Consider the following 19,133-nt stretch of genomic DNA (forward strand, 5'->3'; position numbering starts at 1 on the left):
ACGGCCCCGCGGGGAGCCCCGAGGCGGCGGGCGCGGCCCGCGGGCGCCCCCCGGCCCGCCGGCGGCGGCGGGGCCTCGGCGGCGCGGCGCCGCCCGTTACCTGAGGGCGGCGGCGGCGGCGGAGGCGGCGGCGGCGGCGCGACGGGGCGGGGCGGGGCGCGAGGCGGGGCGGGGCGGTGGCCAATGGGGGCGGGCGGCGGCGCCCGGCGCGCGCCGCTCTTAAGGCGGCGCCGCGGGCTGTCAGCGGCAGAGGGCGGCGCGGGTTCGACGGCGCGGCCATGGCCGCCCTCAACGGCGCGGTGGAGAACGGGCAGCCTGACAGGAAAGTGCCGCCGCTGCCGCGGCCCCTGCGGAGCCTGGAGGTGAAGTACACCAAGGTGAGCCGGCGAGGGGAGGTGGGCAGCGGGCTTCGCCACTGTGGCGTCGCCGGCGCTTGGTGGAGTCAGGCTCGTGGTGAAGTATTATTTTTATAATGTAAAATTTTATCCCTCTATGCCATTTTTCTTACTTTTTTTTAATTCATCCTGCCGCCCTAGCAGTGGGCTTATGGGGATGTGAGTGTGGTTGAGTGACTGGAGCAAGCAGATGACCATGGCATTTCTAGGGGAGCTGCTGTTGCCCCAGTCCCTAAAGCCCGAGAAACCACCATTTTTTTAGAAAGGAAAAAAACCAACCAAAAAACCCCACCAAACCTGTGGTTCTGCCCCAGGTGCCCATGGGCACCTCTCCCTGGCCGTGTGGCAGGCCGATCAGCGGCCAGCCTGCCGTGTGAGGGCTGCGGTGCCATGCTGGCCTCTCCCCTCCTGGTCACCCTGACGGCCGTCTTCCCAAGCGCCCCATGCAGCTCTTGCAAACCCACCTGGTAAATGCTTTTAGCATCACATTAGCGCTCAGCGAAATCGGATTTGGATGGGGTGAGCCCGGGCAGAGGCAAGAAGGGGTTTATCTGTGAAGAAGCTGCCTGCCTGGGTTGCATTCGTCCTTCCTTGACCTTGTGTGAAGCTCCCCCGTGGTGGGATGGGGTGCTGCTGGGAGGGGGGGGTCGGTGCCAGAGGGCAGGTTTGGGTCCTGGTGAATGCAGGGAGCGTGGAGGAGGGCCAGCATCCTGCACAACTGGGCCTTGTGAAAGGGCTCTGTGATGGGATCAGGGCCACCCCGCAGCTCCTGAAGAGGAGTGGTGTTCACGCACATCTTGTTGGTGGTTCGCTGTCCCAACAGTGCTCCTCCATGGCCTCCCTGCAGGATGAGGAGTCAGGCAACAAGCCCACACAAACCCATATCTCTCTGGTCTCCATTGATCTTCCCTTTAAATGACCTTTAAAGGGTTGCTCCTGACCTTTCGGATTTAACTGAAGGCTCCTGAGCTTGATTACTCTGTCTCTGAGGTGAGGCTGGCGTTGGTGTGGAGCTGAGCACCGCTGCAGAAATCCCTGCTCCCTAACACAGCCGTAGCTCTGCGATAGCCAAGTCGCTTTTTGTTCCACAATAGCCTGACCCGCTGTCTTGTGCAGTGGCGAAAATATCCCAGCTGGTTATGCTGCTAGGCAGCCTTGACTGCCATAATTTGAACTATGTGGCTGGACTAAAAGAGCTGGAGGCGCTGAATGAGTATATTAATTACTGTTACATTTCTGTATTAAGTATTAAAAAAAAAAAAAAGGCAAACTTGAAGCTCGTTCTCTTGCAGTGAGAAGGAGTAAACAGCAGTAGCTTATCCAGTGAGGTGTTGATTTGAATTATGCATCTGAAGTACTGAAACAGATTAGCAATTAGAGGTAATCACTGGACTAGCTTAATTTTTAACATCCCAAATTTATCTACTTTTTCTTTGTAAGATAAACTTGCATTTAGCAGCAAATTGGATCTGCAGCTGCTGATTGCAGAATGGCGTAATGCTGCACAAACAGCTCTTTCCTGCATCCAAAATGGACACGGCCATTAGAGTTCTTCTTAAATATCCAAATGTTCTGTTTTTTGTTATTTTTATTGTTGTGAACACTTTTTTAAATACTCCTTAGGGATCTGATCCTGCAGCCATGTATGTTTTAAAACACGCGTTTTTTTATTCGCCAAAGTTTTGCCAGAGACTCTGTGCACTAAAGGTATCAAGGTAGTCTCTTAAAAGTGGAAACCAATGTTAATTAAAAGTGTGAATTTGACATTTGATCTGATGCTCCTGGTGCATCTGAGAAAATAATGAGCCACAGTCAGTTTTCATAAAACTGCAAGGGGTTTTCTACAAGCTCTGAGTTTCACCAGATGTTTACAGCTGACGGCACACTTTCCTCTGCTTAGCAGAGATTTTTATTTTCGGTTCTACCAGTTACGGGGCTGCAGGAGAGGAAAAATTTTCAACAAAGATCTTGCTTATAGAGCAGCTTAATGCTTGTCATGGATGTGTGATGGAAGTGATCTGTCCACAATCCCGTGTCCCGAATCCTGAGTATGAAGCATGAACGGCTGATACGCTGTTCTGTTTGATTTCAAGTCCTGGCACCAAAGACTAGGGCTATGTGGTGTGATTCCCAGAATGATGCCAGCATATATGTTACATTTAAAACAGCCTGATCCTGTCACTCTTGTGTTTTACTACTTCTTATAGCAACATCGCTTTCCCATCCCAACCCTTTCACATAGAATTAATGTTGAATGCGGAGGAAGAATGGTATCCTTCCCCAATCCTTCGTTTGTGAGGATATACCTGATGCTGTAATTTTACAGTTCCTGTTGTATCACCCATGTTTATAATATTACTTTCTTTATTAGTGAAACAAAGGAAAACTGAAGTTAAAATGCGTAAATGTTAAAATGCAGCACTTGGATAACAGAGGTAGTTTGGGAGCATTAGTGTCAAGTTAGTTAATATATCTAATGTATCTTTTCTTGTGACTTCACTTGACAACTTTTTTTCCAAGATTTTCTTTTTCTCTGCCTGTCTGAAACAGGTGGGTCCAAAAGTGCAGCTTCTATGCTGGTTACATCTCAGATGCTTTTTGCAGAAGTAGTCAGGAGAAACTCCTTTCAGGAAAAAAGCTGCCCGAGGAAAGAAAACTATGACCCAAAGCAGTGGGAATTCCGAATGTAAGGGATGCAACATTAATCTCCTGGTGGTGTGTAGCGACTCATAAACAAGATTGTAAATGTGGATGACTTCCAAGTAAAAGTACTAGCTTACAGTCGCTAACAGGCTACTAATAAAGATTACTTCATCTAATCTTACTTAAAGTATATTTATAAAATATAACACTGCCAAGTTAGATCACAGTGTGGATAAGATGCATGTTGAATCAATTCATTGTATATAGGTATTCATGTTCTGTTTACAGTGAGTAACAACACTCTAATATTTAATGCATTTTCAGTTACGCAACACTGGGACTGTTTGTTCTTGCTCTGGAAATGCAATATTTTGAAACACTTAAATCTTGTCACAGACGACTCCAAGTGATGTGGGAGGCTTGATCTAGCCCATGACAAGGCATGGTGGGGTAGAACTGAGCCAGTACTTATCCTCCTCTGGACAGTGCTGCAGGGGGCAAGTCGTGGAAGTAGCCCAGGGCAGGATACAAACAACCAAGTAATATTGTACGCTGGCATTTCATTTGTAGCATGTAACAAGGGGCTCCTTTTGCCTGAACCATACGAGTTTCTCTTGGTGTCTGCTTGCTGTTCCCATGGAGATGTATTTCAAAAACTGTCTGTTTCTCATTGCCAAATTATGGTGTTATACTGTGTGGGCCCCATCCTCTGTCTTCCTCTTGCTCAAAACTAACTGGGTGCATGAAGGCTTTTTCGTCTGTTCTCTGGCTCAGGTTCTAGTTTGGATAAATGCTGTCTGTATCGCAAACAGTCTCCCTGGGAGAGAGACTGAACATGCTTGACACTGCCATCAATGGAAATTGAAGAGCCTCGGGACCTTTGAGGAGTACTTGTGGTTTTTTGCATTGTCTACATCAGGGTTTTTTTTTCTCTTCCCCATCCCACTCCTCTTGTTCTCTCTTCAGATATTTATTAACAATGAATGGCATGAGTCTACAAGTGGAAAGAAGTTCCCCACCTACAACCCTTCAACATTGGAGAAAATTTGTGACATTGAGGAAGGAGACAAGGTAAGGGTTGTTGAAAAGGCAGTGCAAAAGACAGTTTCTAAGGGACTTCCTTTTGTAGGGAGGCACACAGAGGAAAAGCTGGATTTTAATGACAACATACATCTGGCCAGACTGTGAGCTGAAGGTCTGGGACACTGGATGTGCTGCTCAAGAATTACACAGGGTGGGTGGGATCAATCCTGTCTGACTCGGCAGAGTCACTTTCCCTGGTAGGAACTCCCTGCCAAACACTGTCAGAGGAATGAGATTCAGCATCGTTCTTGTGTTATAGACTGGAAGGAAGCAGCCAGTCTGGGGAAATAGCAATGATGGTGTATGCACATCCCTGACAGAAGTTGGGCCTTGTGTATAAACCACTCCCAACACAAACGGCATGGCAACCTGGTGGAGACACCAAACTGAAACTTGCCCTATTTTAAACACAATCAACAAATAACCTGAGTGCTTGGGGGAATTTAAGCTCAGTCATGCAAACACTGCCCACTCTCTGCTAGAGACGTGGTGCTGCTTTACCAACTGGTATCACGGGTTCTGGCCTCCTGCACAAATGTGGCAACTCTCAGTTTGAACCAAACAGTATCTCCCAAGAACTTCAGTAGTCCCTGGCCCTGGTGTGATGTAGATTAGCATGGGACATAACTGCGTGGGTTTGGTAACGGTCTGAGGTGAGGAACAATCAGATGTGACACTTTTTGTCCAAAACAGCTCATCACGTATGGGCCAACTGGCCTGATCTATGGGAAAGAGCTGGCCCAAGAGCTGGCTTTTTGCAGCGTGTCATGGGAAGGTGATTCACGGCTTCTCTGCTGTACCAGGGTTTTGGCTGCTCATTGCTGTGGGCAGTAAGTGACGGGCAGCGTGGACATTTCTGTTTGTACTGTGGTATCTTTTTCTTAGTATCTAAGCCTGTCCAATACTTGTGAGGCCCAATGCCTGGTTTCCAGCCAGGTAGCTGCCTTGGGGATCCTTTCCTAGTAGGAGTGATACTAGTTGAGCAGGGGCAGTGTGTTTTCTGGTATTATACTGTGTAGAGTATAAAGCCTGACCCTTCTGGAGATGGGAGCAAACTTGCTTGGCAATACAAGCCTCCAGCCTGCATGCAAGTAGTGTGTAAGGTAGCTGTTCTTTTTGGATGGCACTAAAGCAGCCTCTGAGACCTATTGCCATGGGGGATCTGTGCATCCATGGCACAATTGCAGATTGAGACATAACCAAACATTATGTGTAATTTCTTTATACTAACTGGGTAAGACACAACTGTTTTGAATTGCAGTGGCATGTAAACAGTGGAGTTGAAGCTCACTCTGATGCAACTGTATTTTGCTAGGCAGAATCCATGACATTGTTATTGTTCCCTGAGCTAAGTGTCTCCTCAAGCAGTTACAGAGCATTACATGAGTATTTCAAGCCTGACTCTTAATGACTTGGTTAAAGAAATTTATTATGCAGAACTAAAAGGCCAGTTTTGCAGCTTGCCTCCTTAAGACTTGTCCCTGCCTGAATTCAAGGATAACGTTCAGCTTCTAGCTTGGAGGAGAGTCACTGTAAACCTTTCCTTGGGGCCAGTCGGTGGAGCCCTCTGCCCGTGGATATTCAGCATAGTTGGCTGACTCCTTGGTGCATAGAATAATTGCAGGCAAGAATGTAAGTTAGCTGCACCTTGGGTGCTGAAAGCCTCTTCTTCCACCCCTTTACATCACACTTTTTAAATTAAAAAAAAAAAAAAAATTTTTTTATTTGCTCTAAGTAGGCTTTTGCGACAGACTGAGTGGGGTTAGACCTGGATCTGGATTAGCTAGAAAGCAGAGTCATGGGAAAGAAGCATCCCAAACTAGCTTTTTGGCTACAGGTGACACTTGACCATGTCCCACTGTCCTCTGGCAAACTGAGTCCCCTGAGACTTCCTTTGCCCTGGTTGAACATGCCCTCCTAGGTCTGTAACTCCAGTCTGTTGGAGTCATTACAGAAAGTGGTGAGTTGTATTTGGTGGCGCTTTCCAGCGTCTTGTCCCCATGTGCCATCATACTTGATTGTGTTGGTCAGTACCACTGCAGGGGTGGCAGTTCGTGGTACTGGCTCTGGCTTCAGCTGTGCTGTGCCAGGGTTGGCTCTGCCTTCACAGCAGGCTGGGAGCAGGACTCCACTTCCCTAGCCCTGAACAGAAACCTGCCCCTCCCTGGCTGTGCAGAGTGTGTTTTGCTTAATCTGCACGTGAGGGGTGGGAATTTGGCAGCCAATATCTCAGCGATGACAATTTAGTCTGGTGCTGAAACTTGGCCAATGCTTTATGAGGCTAGGAGCAAAGGTTTTGTTGTTTGTTCTTTAGTTACAGAATTTAAGACAGACTAGCCCTTGACGGCATAGTTGGGGGATAAAGGAAAGTCTTGTGTGGAAAAAGAAGCACTGAAAATATAATGGCAAATGCTTCCACTGGATGCTTGGAGGCTTTTTACCTCCCAAATAATGGGTTAGGGTCCAAGTGTTTGCCAGGTTGATAATGGAGAAGGAATAACTTTCTTTGTTAAGACTTCTGCCCCCAGCAAATAGTGCAGCCCCAGAACTTCTACCCTGTCTCGGTGTTACAGTGTGAAGGCAAAAATACTTGTGCCATTGCCATTTCTCTGGTCCTGTCTAACTCTTGAAGACAGGCTTTTTTCTACTAGCAGCTTGCTAACATCCGTCAAGGGCAGGGGGAAAGGTGCTCCTTCCTCAAAGGAGTGCCTGGCTCAGCTGGCTGCCACAGAGCGTGGGCAGCAGGTCCACAGCTGTGACTGTCGAGCAGACTTGATGCTCTGGAGTGTCTGTCATGATCATTTCTAAGCAGTTCACTCTCCCATGTGGATCTTTGAAGGGTTGTAAGAGGGTTCTGTTCTCAGTCATCCTGCCCCCCTCAGATTGCAGTGGGAGGCTGAGGTAAAAGGCTGCAGGAATATTATTCCCTACAGCAGATTTGCAATGCCCTCAATAATGGTTTTGGACACTTTAGGCTGTTAAGATGCTGTTTGTAGCTGTTTTGAACTTGGGCTCAAAAGTTAGAGCAATGCAATGTGTATACTGTTCGCAGAGGGTTTGCAGGGGAGCAGGTCAGGGAACATCTTCTAATCAAGAAACTGTGGCACGCTCATGCCCTATGTCAGAGAAGTGCATTTCCAAAGATGTGAACAGTGGAGGCTTTTTGAAGAAGTTAGTAATTGAATAGAAGACAGTCTCCACTGGGTGTGCTCCATCCCTGGCTCCTTACTGGCCAAACTGAAGAAGTATTGTGCACACTGAGCCTGAAGCAGAGCAAGGATTTTTTGCAGGTGTTTTCCCTACTCACAGAGCCAGTGGGGTGATGGTCTCCACTGTGCTCTGCAGCCTGCTGTTGAGGCAGGAGAGAAGAAAAAGGGGCAGGATAGAAATGGAGCAGTGATGAGCAGGACTTGAGGTAGAGGAGGAATGTGGAGGAGGTAGCTTAGAACAAAGAACGGTGTGAGTTTGTTCAGGGGAAAATGGTATGCGGTTGTGTAACTGGGGGTTGTATCATAATGCAAACATCCAAGGTGGGTATGGAGGTTTGCAGGCATTTCCCAACGCTGCAGTGCTTGACTTTGCAATCTTAATATTCTCTTAGTGGAGCTCTTTATGTAATACTCTGTAAATCTGTGTAGATCGGAACTAAGCACCAGGATGCACAGACCTCCTCCTCCTTGTGGTTTTGTATACCACAGTGTGTCCCTGGCACCTTGACAGTTACGAGTCTCTTTGTCACGCATTATGCCTACCTATTGCAACATGCCTGCAATGAACATGCCATTCAGACTCCCCTAATGCCTAGTCATAACAGGATGGATTAAGAATGGCATTTCAGCCTTCCTGAAGAATTTCCTTGTTTTTGCTGGTCTCTCAGGCCTATTGAGGCTGTACAGGCTCACAAGATCTCACTTGGTGGTGCTACCCCTGAGGGTGTTTTGGGAAAGCCTTTTTGCTTGTGTGATAGTGACTGCAGTCTCCAAGCTGCTATGTGTACCCAGCGTGTCTGAGAAAAGAGACAAGAATGAAGACAACTAGTATTTGCAGGAGCTGCAGCAGGGCTCAGGTGCTCCCCTGTTTAGAGGATAAGGAAGATCTGGGCATGCACTGAAGTCCTCTGCCCACACAGCCATCTCATCCCTGTTCCTGTGAGTGCCAGGATGGTGGGAAGTCCCCCAATACCAAGGGCATGCTGCGTTGTGGCCTGTGCCACTGCAGACCTAATGCTCTGCACGTCAGTGCTCCCAGCCTGGTCACAGAAGCTAATTAATTACTGCTAAGGGAAGACTTGTTTAAAACCTGACACACCTCTCATGTTTCTTTGTCTGCTTTGTCACACAAAATATTGCCTTCTTTCAGCTTGAGTCTATTCGAGCAGGCAGGATGAGGAGTACATATGCGTGCAGTGGCTGGGGATGCCTTCTGGCTTTTGTGATGCGCCAGTTTGAATCCAGATCAACTCAACTGAAGCAAACCATTCTGAAGGCCTGTTCTGCCTGTGGGTGATGGGCCCCAGGCAGGACATGCCTGCCTGTTCACAGTGGCTGCTTGCTACCTCTGCCTTGCCACCACACTTGCTTGACCAGAGCCATTCTTAACCCCTTGTAACAGCAAGTTTCCTCCAATGGTTTCCCCATCAGTGCCCTTTCAAAAGGGTGGGGTTCTTTTCCTGGCAGTATCAGTCAGACTGTTTTAAAGCTGTGTAATCTTCTTGTAAAGAAAAGAAGCCAAATTTAGTGTAAGGTGCCATTTCAGTGGGTGATGACTTGCTGTTTTCTCCATGAACTTTTGCTGTAAGAAGGCAACATGTCTCCCCATAACATTTTAATTGGTTGAGCACCACACATTCCCCCATGAGGGGAGAATGACTAGACCTTGTTGGATCAGTGCAGAGGCTTACTTCGTAATTGTATCCAGGCAAGACTTGAGATAAGACATAAATGAGAGCAACTGGTGAAGCACTCCGAGGAACAATCAAGGCCTGAAACCCTCCCTCCTTTCCCACCCCCTTGAGCCACATGTTGTGGTGAGGTGCAAGTTCTCCATCAGCTGAAGTGAGGCATGGACTGTGCCAGACATTACGTAGAGCAGGATTCTGTCCAAAGTCAGGGTGAAGTATGCTTTATGTATGCTTGGGGTACAGCCTTGCCCTTGCGGATGTTGATGGCAGTGTTCCCATTGACTTCATTGGGTTGGGAGGTCGCCCTTACCTTCACTTTTTTAATCAATGTATGTGGGAAGAAGGGAGGAGTCCAGGGCATACTGTGGCCAGAGAAAATGCATGAAGCTTCTCTGGGGATGGTGCTGTGGGGAGAGAGGGAATTTGCTGCCTGTCTGAGTAGTAACTTGGGTAAACAGGGTTAGATTTGGTCCAGAGTGTGGTAAAGCAGTTGGGAGCTGAAGGGAGAGTGGCACTAAGTCTGTGTAGGTGAAATGCCTTTGTCATAGCACTGACCAACAAAACCCTTCCCATCTGGTAGAAGTGTTCTGGAAGTATGATCTAGGATCTAAGGGAGCTTTTTTAGAGTGTTAACTCTTACTGGCATAGGTTTCAGTGGGACTGAATGGTGGGATCTGAGATGTGATTGTTCCCCTGGATAAAACCATGATCTCTCTCATGGGGGACTTTCCTTCCCACACTTGTTCAGAGGAAGATGATTCATGTAGGCCAGTGGCCTGTCACACTTAGGGAAGCTGTAATAGGAACAGAATTGGGATCTCGTTTCTCCATCCTCCTCCAGTGTCACTTACATCCTGTATCAGCAGGAACATGATTCTGGATTATTGTATAAACAAACCAGTTGCATAAAACTACTCTTGAAAGACCCTATTGGTACTCTGACCCCAAGGTTGTTTATGAGCCCAGGCCAAACCGAAAACTTATTGCAGGCCTGGGTTCAAATCCAGGAGTAAAATGGAAGTGGTTTTGTTAGACAGCTTGTTTTAGCCACCACAGCATCATCTAGGAAGCAGCCTGATGGGGTTTCTGTGCCATTGTCCAGCTCCTTCCTTGTAACCTAAGGTTTTCTTGTGTATGTGGCTGCTCTAGCCCGATGTGGATAATGCAGTGGAAGCAGCGAAGGCAGCATTCCAGAGGGGGTCTCTGTGGAGACAGATGGATGCCCTAAGCAGAGGACGACTCCTGCACAAGCTGGCTGATCTTCTTGAGCGAGACAGAGTCATCCTGGCAGTAAGTACTGTGATCAGTGAGCAGTGATAAACCAGCAACAGCTGGCTGATAACTCAGCTCCAACCTTCTGATTTTGCTACATCCATATCTACCTAATGTGTTTTTTTTTCTCTCCCTTTATGAAGGGCAGAAGAGTCCATGCTGGAGTCATGGCTTATCTTCCTCATTCTGCAGGATGATGTTAGGGGTCTTAGAAGGCGGCTGTTAGTTTTTCTATATAGTTGACTTCCTCTTCAAAACTTTAGCTGGTTGTTGAAGTGATTACAGATATAAATACTTAAATTTTCAAAGCAACAAACATTCTTGATTTAACAGTCATCAATGTTCATAGCTGTCTCCCAGTTCTTATCTTAAAAAAAAAAAAAAAAAAGCCACCAAAAAACCCCAAAACAACCAACAAAGAAACCCAAAACAAACAACAACAAAACAAACAAACAAACAAACAAAACCCCAAACCACTACAACTGACTCAGTCCTCTATTAAAAAAATACAGGCCAGTTTGACTTCTTTGCAAATTGCTTCCTCTAAAATGGGGGGCTGGAAAGAGAATCTTTCTCTTGCTGGATGTCATCCAAAGTTTAAAATGTGTGTAAGTGGGAACTCTTTGTTTCCCTACTGAATTTACTGGCTCAGGAAAAACTTTATAGCCATGAAGCTGTGTTAACTTGGACTTCAGCGCTGAAGAACTATTGCTAATGATTCCCCGTCCTGTCCTGAAGGAGTCCTTCTGGTGCAGAACAAGGGGAGTAGGACCTAAGCTGAAATGCACTGCAGTTGGTAGAAGCCTTTAGACTCCATGGGCCTTGGATATCTTTCCAAATTGTGCCCACAGATCCTAGCATCTCTCAGTGTAGGGCTACTGTCAGTCCATATCTAAGATCTTGGACCTGAGCACTCATCAGTTCAATGCTGCACTTTGGCTCTGCTTATCTTCGGGGGAATGGCATTTATGACATTCAGTGCTGTTAGATATGTTTAAGTTCCTGAGCTGATGTCCCACTGAGGTCAGTAGGACTTAACATATATGGGATGTGCTTAGGAGCCTGTACTTGCATGACTATTTTGAGCTGGGTCTCTTTCTCCAACACAGTCTCTTAACCACATGACAGCCTCCAGTTTCAGCAGGACAAAACCAAAAAAATCCAGGTCTGAAGGCAGTTCTGGCCAGCAAATAAAAGGAAAAAAAAAAAAAAAAAATCTGTGTCAGTGTGAATACACCCTGTTCATTTTCTGCTCACTTTTTGATGTGACTTCAGAGGACCCTCCTTTTTCCATAAACCAGGACACTCATTTCAAGCTTTCTGCTGTCCTTCTGATCTGGGAGGGCTTGTTTGGCATTGTTATTTTGACTGCAGAAAACCAGCCGTAGCTGCCTTGGCTGCATGCTAAGTAATGACTTATAAAAATCAGTTGTTTTAGCAGACGTTCAGAGTGGATAACAATCCTAGTCGTTCCAAGGGGAATGTCTGTTCGAGTGCTGTTTGGACCCTAATGTCTGTGGAAGATGATGGGATATGACTTCATACGTAAACAAAGATGTTTCAGTCTACCAGGGGATAGTACTTCCTTTATGGATGTGCTGGACATTTGCACCAATATCCCATTTAATGACCTGAGTACAGAACAAAGCATTCACTGAGCTAATGTCCAGAACAGTGAGAAGGACACAGGCCGAGGCTGGACTTCATTTAGAGCTGCTCAGCATCAGTGCAGCTTTAGTGAAGCAACTTCTCCCTTGCCTTAGTTGCAGCATGGATCTGAGCCCAAAAGTTACTTTACCAGAACTCTGTAAAAAATGTGTTTTCTATCATCCTGTGGACAAAAGAGGCTTTTCAGAGGTTGGTTTTAGGGCTGTGAAGTAGAAAAAATAGATTTCCAAATAAAAGGAAAGTGGGTCTGACTGATTTCAGTGACACCATCTGGAATCCAGAACATCTGCGTTGGAGGGTCAGTTACGGTGAAGTCATGACACTCACATCATTTCTGACCAATGCCCCGGACCACAGCCCTCTATCTTACCCACAGCCACCTTCTGGGGGCTTTCAGAAGATGTGCTTTCATTGTAGTCACTGAACAAAGCAACTTCTGTACGCATCAGGGTTATTGGGTCTAGTCTCCCTTCTACCATATTTGTATTAGCAACTTCATTCCTTAAATATAAGGGGAGCGAAGGAAACCCCATGTCTGAAGCACAAGGCAAAATAAAATTGAAAAGGAGTTTCTCCAAAAGCTTTTTTTAAGAAAAAAAACATTGACTTATCTGACTGCATGCAATTTGTTTTTTCAGACTCTGGAAACAATGGACACAGGAAAACCTTTTCTGCAGGCTTATTTCATTGACCTGGAAGGTTGTATAAAAACGCTCCGATATTACGCTGGATGGGCTGATAAAATTCAGGGCAGAACTATCCCAGTGGGTAAGTTCCTTCAGACCCAGTTTCAGAGCTGAGATGGGATCAGGCTTGAGGGGGTGAAAGGGAGGCCTGCTGGGAGGGAGATGCATGGAAAGGCCAACTTCTGAAAACCTGCAAAAACAGCCTGCGTTTCCTTTCTATCTCAGGATGCATTTTAAGTAGATGGATTTCAAGATTTAAACTAATGGGAGAACAATGTGAATGCCTGGATAGATCTCTGAAAAATAATGGATGGGCTCTTTTGTTGCTTCTTTAACAGAGAAACCTTTTGGGTTTTAAATTCAGACTAATTCTTAAAGAAAAAACCCTACACATTATAGGGGAGTTTATTCATTAGGTATCACTGAAATGAATTAAGATGTCAGAGAGTGTAAGGACAGAGGTTTCTAGGGAGAACTGTACGAAGGCAGCAGCGCTTGTGCTGTCCTAGATGCCACAGGGATGTGGCAGAGGGTTGATGTGGAATCTGCCAGTGTCTCCCACCTCACTGATGTTCCCACATCCCTGACAGTGCTGGCTCACAGATGTTCAGAGAGATCATGTAGTGCTTTTTCTTAACTTTTATTAAAGAGAGGGTCTGAGATGTTGACTCCTCTCAGGAGCCACAGCACTGAGCTCTTGGAGCAACCCTGTCAATTTTTCTGACACTTGAAAGAGGTTTTTCAAAATATTTCCTAGGCTGCAGAGCCAGAGTAGTCACACTGCACTGTTGTGACAGGAACAGAGAGAACACTTTGGCTCAGCTATGTAAGTTCAAATATGGTTTTGGGGAGAACAAGTTAAGACAACGGATGTCCATGTGGCACGATGAGCAATATGGTGTATTTTCAAAATCAGCCTGTTTTGTTCCTGCATGTGGGTGATCACTGAGGCTGTATGAAGGACAGGCATTGCAGACAAAAATTAGCCACCAGACAAGAGCTCTGAAGGGCTGAACTAGCTCAGCCTGTGCAGTCAGCAAAGGGAGCGATATTAGTCATATAAACTGAGATCTGTCACCCTCATTCAGAGTAATGTGAAGCTTTGCTTGCCTGGATGCTGCTCATTGGTTCTGATTTAAAATCACTTCTAAAAGCCGTAATTAGAAATGTTCGTGTTTTCTGTCAGATCTTCCTAATGAAACTAGGTTTTCAGCAAGAATGAATTTGTAAGGAAAATGTCCTTCTTGCTTTCTCTTTGACAGAGTAATAGCAGTATTTTAAGATGAATGGTATTACTTTACTCCTAGAGTTTCATCTTGTAATTTCTTACCGGAAGTGCCATTCCTCTTACACTGGATATGATTCCTGTACTAAATGGGTTTAAAAACTTTTGCCCTCAGAGAGACAAGTGCTTCTCTTCTTTTCAGTGGACACAATCTGAATTAAATTTGTGCTTGCTCTTCAGTGTGGTAAGGAGTTACCCTCCCCTGAGCCTCAACACAGGGAGTTTGCAGAAGGAATTGAACCCCTGGTTTTAAAAGGCTCCACTGTGACCATGAGCAGTTTGGCTTTTGAGCTAACACAAGACCTATTCTCAAACAGATCATCTGCCTGGAGTGTCCCAGAGGCATGCGTTAAGATGAACAGATATAGGGTTTTCTGTCTAATACGGTTTTAGTTCTGTCCCCAACCTGTTAGTGTGCAGTTGGCTTACACTGTTTCTGTAGAAGCAAGGATTTTGACTGGTTTGTCTTCTTTTATTCTTTTGTCTTGCAGATGAGAACTTTATCTGTTTCACCAGGCATGAACCAATGGGTGTCTGTGGAGCTATAACTCCAGTAAGTAGCAGTGACGGTGCCCTGCATCTCCCTGAGAACTGGAAGAAGTACATGTGCACTTCCCATCTTATACTGCAGCCATTTGCTTCCTTGTTAAGTACAGCTGTTCTTCAGGGAACTCCCATCACAGTTGCCTGATGTAGTTTCTTGTTTTACCCCCATGCCAATTGCTCTTGGCAACACAAAATCCTCTGCAATGGAAGGGTGGGTCTCCTAATCAGATGCTCTGTTCCTCTCTAAGGCTGACACCAGTCACCAGAGACCAGTCAGATCTCTCTGACTCTTGCACTGCTGGGATGACCATCTTGTCATTACATGTGCTAGCTTTTTGCTGCCTAGTGCTGATGCATATTTTTGAGTTTTAAATCATATCCATTATTAATAACCCCTGGCTGTTCTCTGAGCTTTCTGTGATTAAATCTCACTGAATAGAGTTTTCTTTTCCTTGAGGTCTCATTCTTTGCTGAGGGGACAGTGTCGCTAGTTCTTGGAATATCTCCAGTTTTAGTGTGTGTTGCTTGCTCTGTTTAAACAGATGACCAGGAATACTTCACAGCTACATGGGAGACACAGTTTGTTCCTGTCTGGTTGTAAAATGCTTTGAACATGGTATCCTACAGGCCATGAGGCAAACGGTGGTATGCCAAGATTCTCTGTTTGGGTACTTGGATCAATAAGAGTCTGTGGAAGATTTTTGCCTTTGGGATAAGGTTATATGAGAGACTGAAAGAAATGCATGTGGGGTATTGGATTTGCTGGACCCTGGGAATACCAGGTCTGGACCAGTTCCCAAAGATACCTGGGGAAATTTTGCTTTTTCCTTCAGCAGGACTGAGCTTATATCCCTGGTGATAAGATGGTATGGTCTATTTAGCAATGCCAGGGTGAGGCAAAGTGGGAGATGGTCAGTACTAGTTATCAGATGTTTGGCTTCATGACTTCTGCACAGCTTTTCTGGCTGACCAAGCAATATGACTGCTTGTGAGAAACTAGAATTTATGACTTAAGATCAAAACATCAGGTTCCTCATGTTGATCACCAATTAAAAGGTATCTCCCTGTCACACTCAGCCACCTTTGGCACTCAGCAATTCTTTGGAAACTATCCCTTTAAAAGCCTACATGTAGAATGCTTTGGAAGGCCACTATAGGGGACATAGTGGCACTTCTAGTATTTCAGGTTGACCCTACATCAGCAATAAATACAATAGAAAGTACGGAACCAAATTTGACTCAAGTTCAACACTGTATCTGTAAAAAGGATGATTGGGGTCAACAAATCCACATCTGTCTTCAGTTTACTTAGAACAAATCCCCCCCAATTTTTTCCCAGTTTGATCTCTAATACCAACAGTCTGTGGGTTTGTGTATTCCTGCTTGATTTAAAGAGATTTTGTCAGTATTCTGCATATGTCTCCCTAGACCAATTAACAGTCCTCCCATTTTCCTGTGGCTTGACTATATTTAAACCAACATTCTTAGCAAGGGAAGTTCTTAGAAAGTGCAGCATATGACTGAACTGTATCCCAAGGTGATGTCATGAGGCAGCCCTGGAGTCTTTTACTGTTACTTTCACCAGCCATTCTGCAACAGAAGGCTTCTAATGGAGTTACGTCATGCTCTGAAAGTGTAGAAGAGTAATGTAGGTGTGGATGGCTCAAGCTGCAAAATCAGGCCTTCAAGAAGGCTTAGGAGAAAAAGACAAATGGACAAATCATGGGATGCGGCCATTGGAGAAGTTCACTGAAACGAAACAGGTCTGGGAAAGAGGGAGAGGCAAGTTGAAGAATAGCACATTAGACTAAATTCTGCTTTGTCTCAGGCAGGGCTGCTGGGTTAGAACAGAACTCATCTCTTAAAAGCTACACTGCTAATTTATTTGTAAGTGTGAATTTGTGGATTCCTAACATATTTGGCTGCTTTGTTGATAGCTGAAGGCCCTTGGCTTGAGTCTTGACAAGAAGTCCCCTTACTGTTGGCCTGCTTCCATCATCCCTAAAGCAGCATTAATTATTTTTAATGAAGAAATCCGTTCTGCTGCCAAATGACCTTTCTGAGATTCAGTGTGAGCTAGATTTTCCACTTCTTGCTTAGGCTCCCAAGATCTACAAATACACATGACCAAGAAAGAGATTAGCACAGAGGAAGCCGATGTGGACTGGTTCCTAGTTCCAAATAAGAAAACTAATTGGAAAGGAACAATTTACAATTTGAAGGGAGTATAAGACCTCCCCTGGATTTCCATGACTGAACGACCCACTGCAGTTTCCTAGTTATAAACCTGGAATTGAATGATATTGTATAACTACTCAGCCAATACCTAACACAGAAAAATGAGGTTTTTTCAATGAGCAGTTGCACCCTGTAGTTCCCCCACATAAGGATGCTGTACAGAAGTGATGCATCAGGACACTGCCTCCAACATAATTTCTGTAAACAGCCAAAATCCTGTACAAAGTGTGATCAAACTCCTGTAAAGAATGAGGTCACATCATGCAGAGGTTTGTCCAACTTACAGGATTAGCTTGAGGACTGCCAGCAATATTTTGGATCTCAGGGGGAAATCAAGGAAGTTATACTCCATAGTCCAAGCAAACTCAGTATTGTAAACAGACGCTTCTCTTTGTGGCTGTCCTCCCAGTTGCTTCTTTCTCCCTGAGCTGTGTGAAGGTGGGGAAAATGCTGTGTGGAAGTGAGTAGGTGACTCTGCTGGGCTGATCTGACCAGCCTTGTGTTCTTGCAGTGGAACTTCCCATTGCTAATGCTGGTTTGGAAGATGGCACCAGCGCTGTGCTGTGGAAACACTTTGGTTATTAAGCCAGCTGAACAAACTCCTCTCACATCGCTGTATATTGGCTCGCTGATCAAGGAGGTAAGGAAATCTGAACATCCCGTCTAGGTACTGTTCTTTTAAGGTTGTAAGCCAGAACGTATTTTGAATTGGCTGTGTATGTTTGTAGGTTTTAAAGATATTAAAGCCTCACAGAGGAAAGTGAGAACAACCTCTGTCTTCAGTCTTTTCTTGCAAAGGCCTTCATGACTGGCAGTGGCTGGCTGGGAGGCAGCAAAGATCACAAAACCTGTAGGTTTTTCTCTTTTCTTAGGAAGCTGCAGAGAGAAAAAATGGTGCTTTTATTCCTCTGCCTTGTCTTCCCCTCTCCTAAATGAGGGAAAGACTACAGCTCAGTTTTATTAGACAATGAGACAAAAAAGAGTGCGATTAGACAGCAGTGTTGTGTTTGTACGATTTTAAAGTGGGATAATTCAAGCAAGACAGAGTGCCATGGGAAACAATTCTTCATAATTTCTGCGGTTTGTAGAACAATTCAGCTATGTCTGGCCTTTAAAGCCAACTCGATACTGACATAAAGGGAAGGTCATAGGTTGGGATTTCAAAATGTTGGTTTAGAGCTTGTCAGGTAGGATCTCAGGTGCCCTCAGATCTATTAATCATACAGAGGTGGTGGTGGGTGCACAGTACCTTCCAGGACTGGTCAGTACGTCAGCTTCCTATATCTATGTATGTGACTAATTGTGAGGAAAACTAAAAGGGTTGTAGATACGCTTTTGCCTCTCAGCTGGAAAAGTCTGTTTGTTAGGCTCAGTCTAATGATAATGATGATTTTGTCTGTTCTTGGCTTAGCCTGGGAGAAAATAGAAGGATACATTAATAATTGACACTTAGGGCTCCTCCGTCAGGAAAGGCAGTGCAAAAAACACTACCAGTTAAGTATCTCCTGCAGTTAATTGACTTAATAAGGTTACACAAGAAGAGTGAACATAGGGTGCAGTTTTCATGACTTATAGTTAGCCCTGCCACAGCACTGCTTTTTTCACTCTGACATACAGCTCCCCAAACACAGGCATAGCATTCCCCTCAAAAAAACATTCAGTTCTGGTGAAATTAGTGTTTTGAGCCAAAATTCTAAGCTGCCTGTTTCTCACAATTGTCCTTCAAGGCAGAAATGTAACTAGAGCAGAATAATTCTATTTGAAGATGCTCTTTTCTCCACCCAGAATTAGCTAAATTCTTTGCAGTTTTTCAGAAGAATAAGTTAAACTTTTTTTAAAAAATCTTTAAAAGGATGCAGAAGATGTTAACACACAAGCAAAGCTATGTGTTAGGTTCAATGAAATAATTTTGGGCCAACCAAAATATTTTGGCTTTCATTTTTGCTGAAAAACAGAAAAAACTTTTTGGCTCAGGATGACCTGAACCAATTTTTTGCTTCCTTGTGGCTTTGCTGCTGACTCCAAACACCATTACTTGCACAGTTTGACATGCAGTATTTTCTTGAAAACTCATTAGCCAAGATGCAAACTCTGTTAAACTCACTTTTATCATTGTCACATCCATAGAAGAACTCAGACTGCCTGTCCAATTTATGAAAAGAAAAAATAGGGAAAAAACATCTTATGAAGATAATTTTTTGCAAGACAGTACATGAGCAATTACTTCAATTTTTTCTATATTAGGAAGGAGCATTTATTGCATTTATTGAGAATTTATATTAAAAAGCCACAAGAAATGAGGTGAACATTTAATATCCTGCAATCCCACTGTTAGAAATTGCAGGGCAAACAACCTTGTGCAATCAGTAGTAGGGGAGGGCTAACCTAGAAGAGCATAATCCTTGAAACTCTTGTTC

General features: G+C 45.0%; 1 protein-coding gene across 1 annotated transcript in view; it reads left to right on the forward strand.

Moving 5' to 3' along the window:
* Positions 1 to 226: 226 nt before the first annotated feature.
* ALDH1A3 (aldehyde dehydrogenase 1 family member A3) overlaps positions 227 to 19,133 on the forward strand; it is a 37,253-nt gene continuing 18,346 nt past the window's right edge. The window contains exons 1-6 of the mRNA XM_030015406.2: positions 227 to 377; positions 4,005 to 4,109; positions 10,171 to 10,311; positions 12,600 to 12,729; positions 14,424 to 14,485; positions 17,228 to 17,356. Coding sequence (XP_029871266.1) covers positions 279 to 377; positions 4,005 to 4,109; positions 10,171 to 10,311; positions 12,600 to 12,729; positions 14,424 to 14,485; positions 17,228 to 17,356 — 666 coding nt within the window. The 5' untranslated portion in view covers positions 227 to 278. The remainder of the gene's footprint in view (positions 378 to 4,004; positions 4,110 to 10,170; positions 10,312 to 12,599; positions 12,730 to 14,423; positions 14,486 to 17,227; positions 17,357 to 19,133) is intronic.

Source organism: Aquila chrysaetos, chromosome 5 (assembly GCF_900496995.4).
Source record: "Aquila chrysaetos chrysaetos chromosome 5, bAquChr1.4, whole genome shotgun sequence".
Taxonomy (NCBI): domain Eukaryota; kingdom Metazoa; phylum Chordata; class Aves; order Accipitriformes; family Accipitridae; genus Aquila; species Aquila chrysaetos.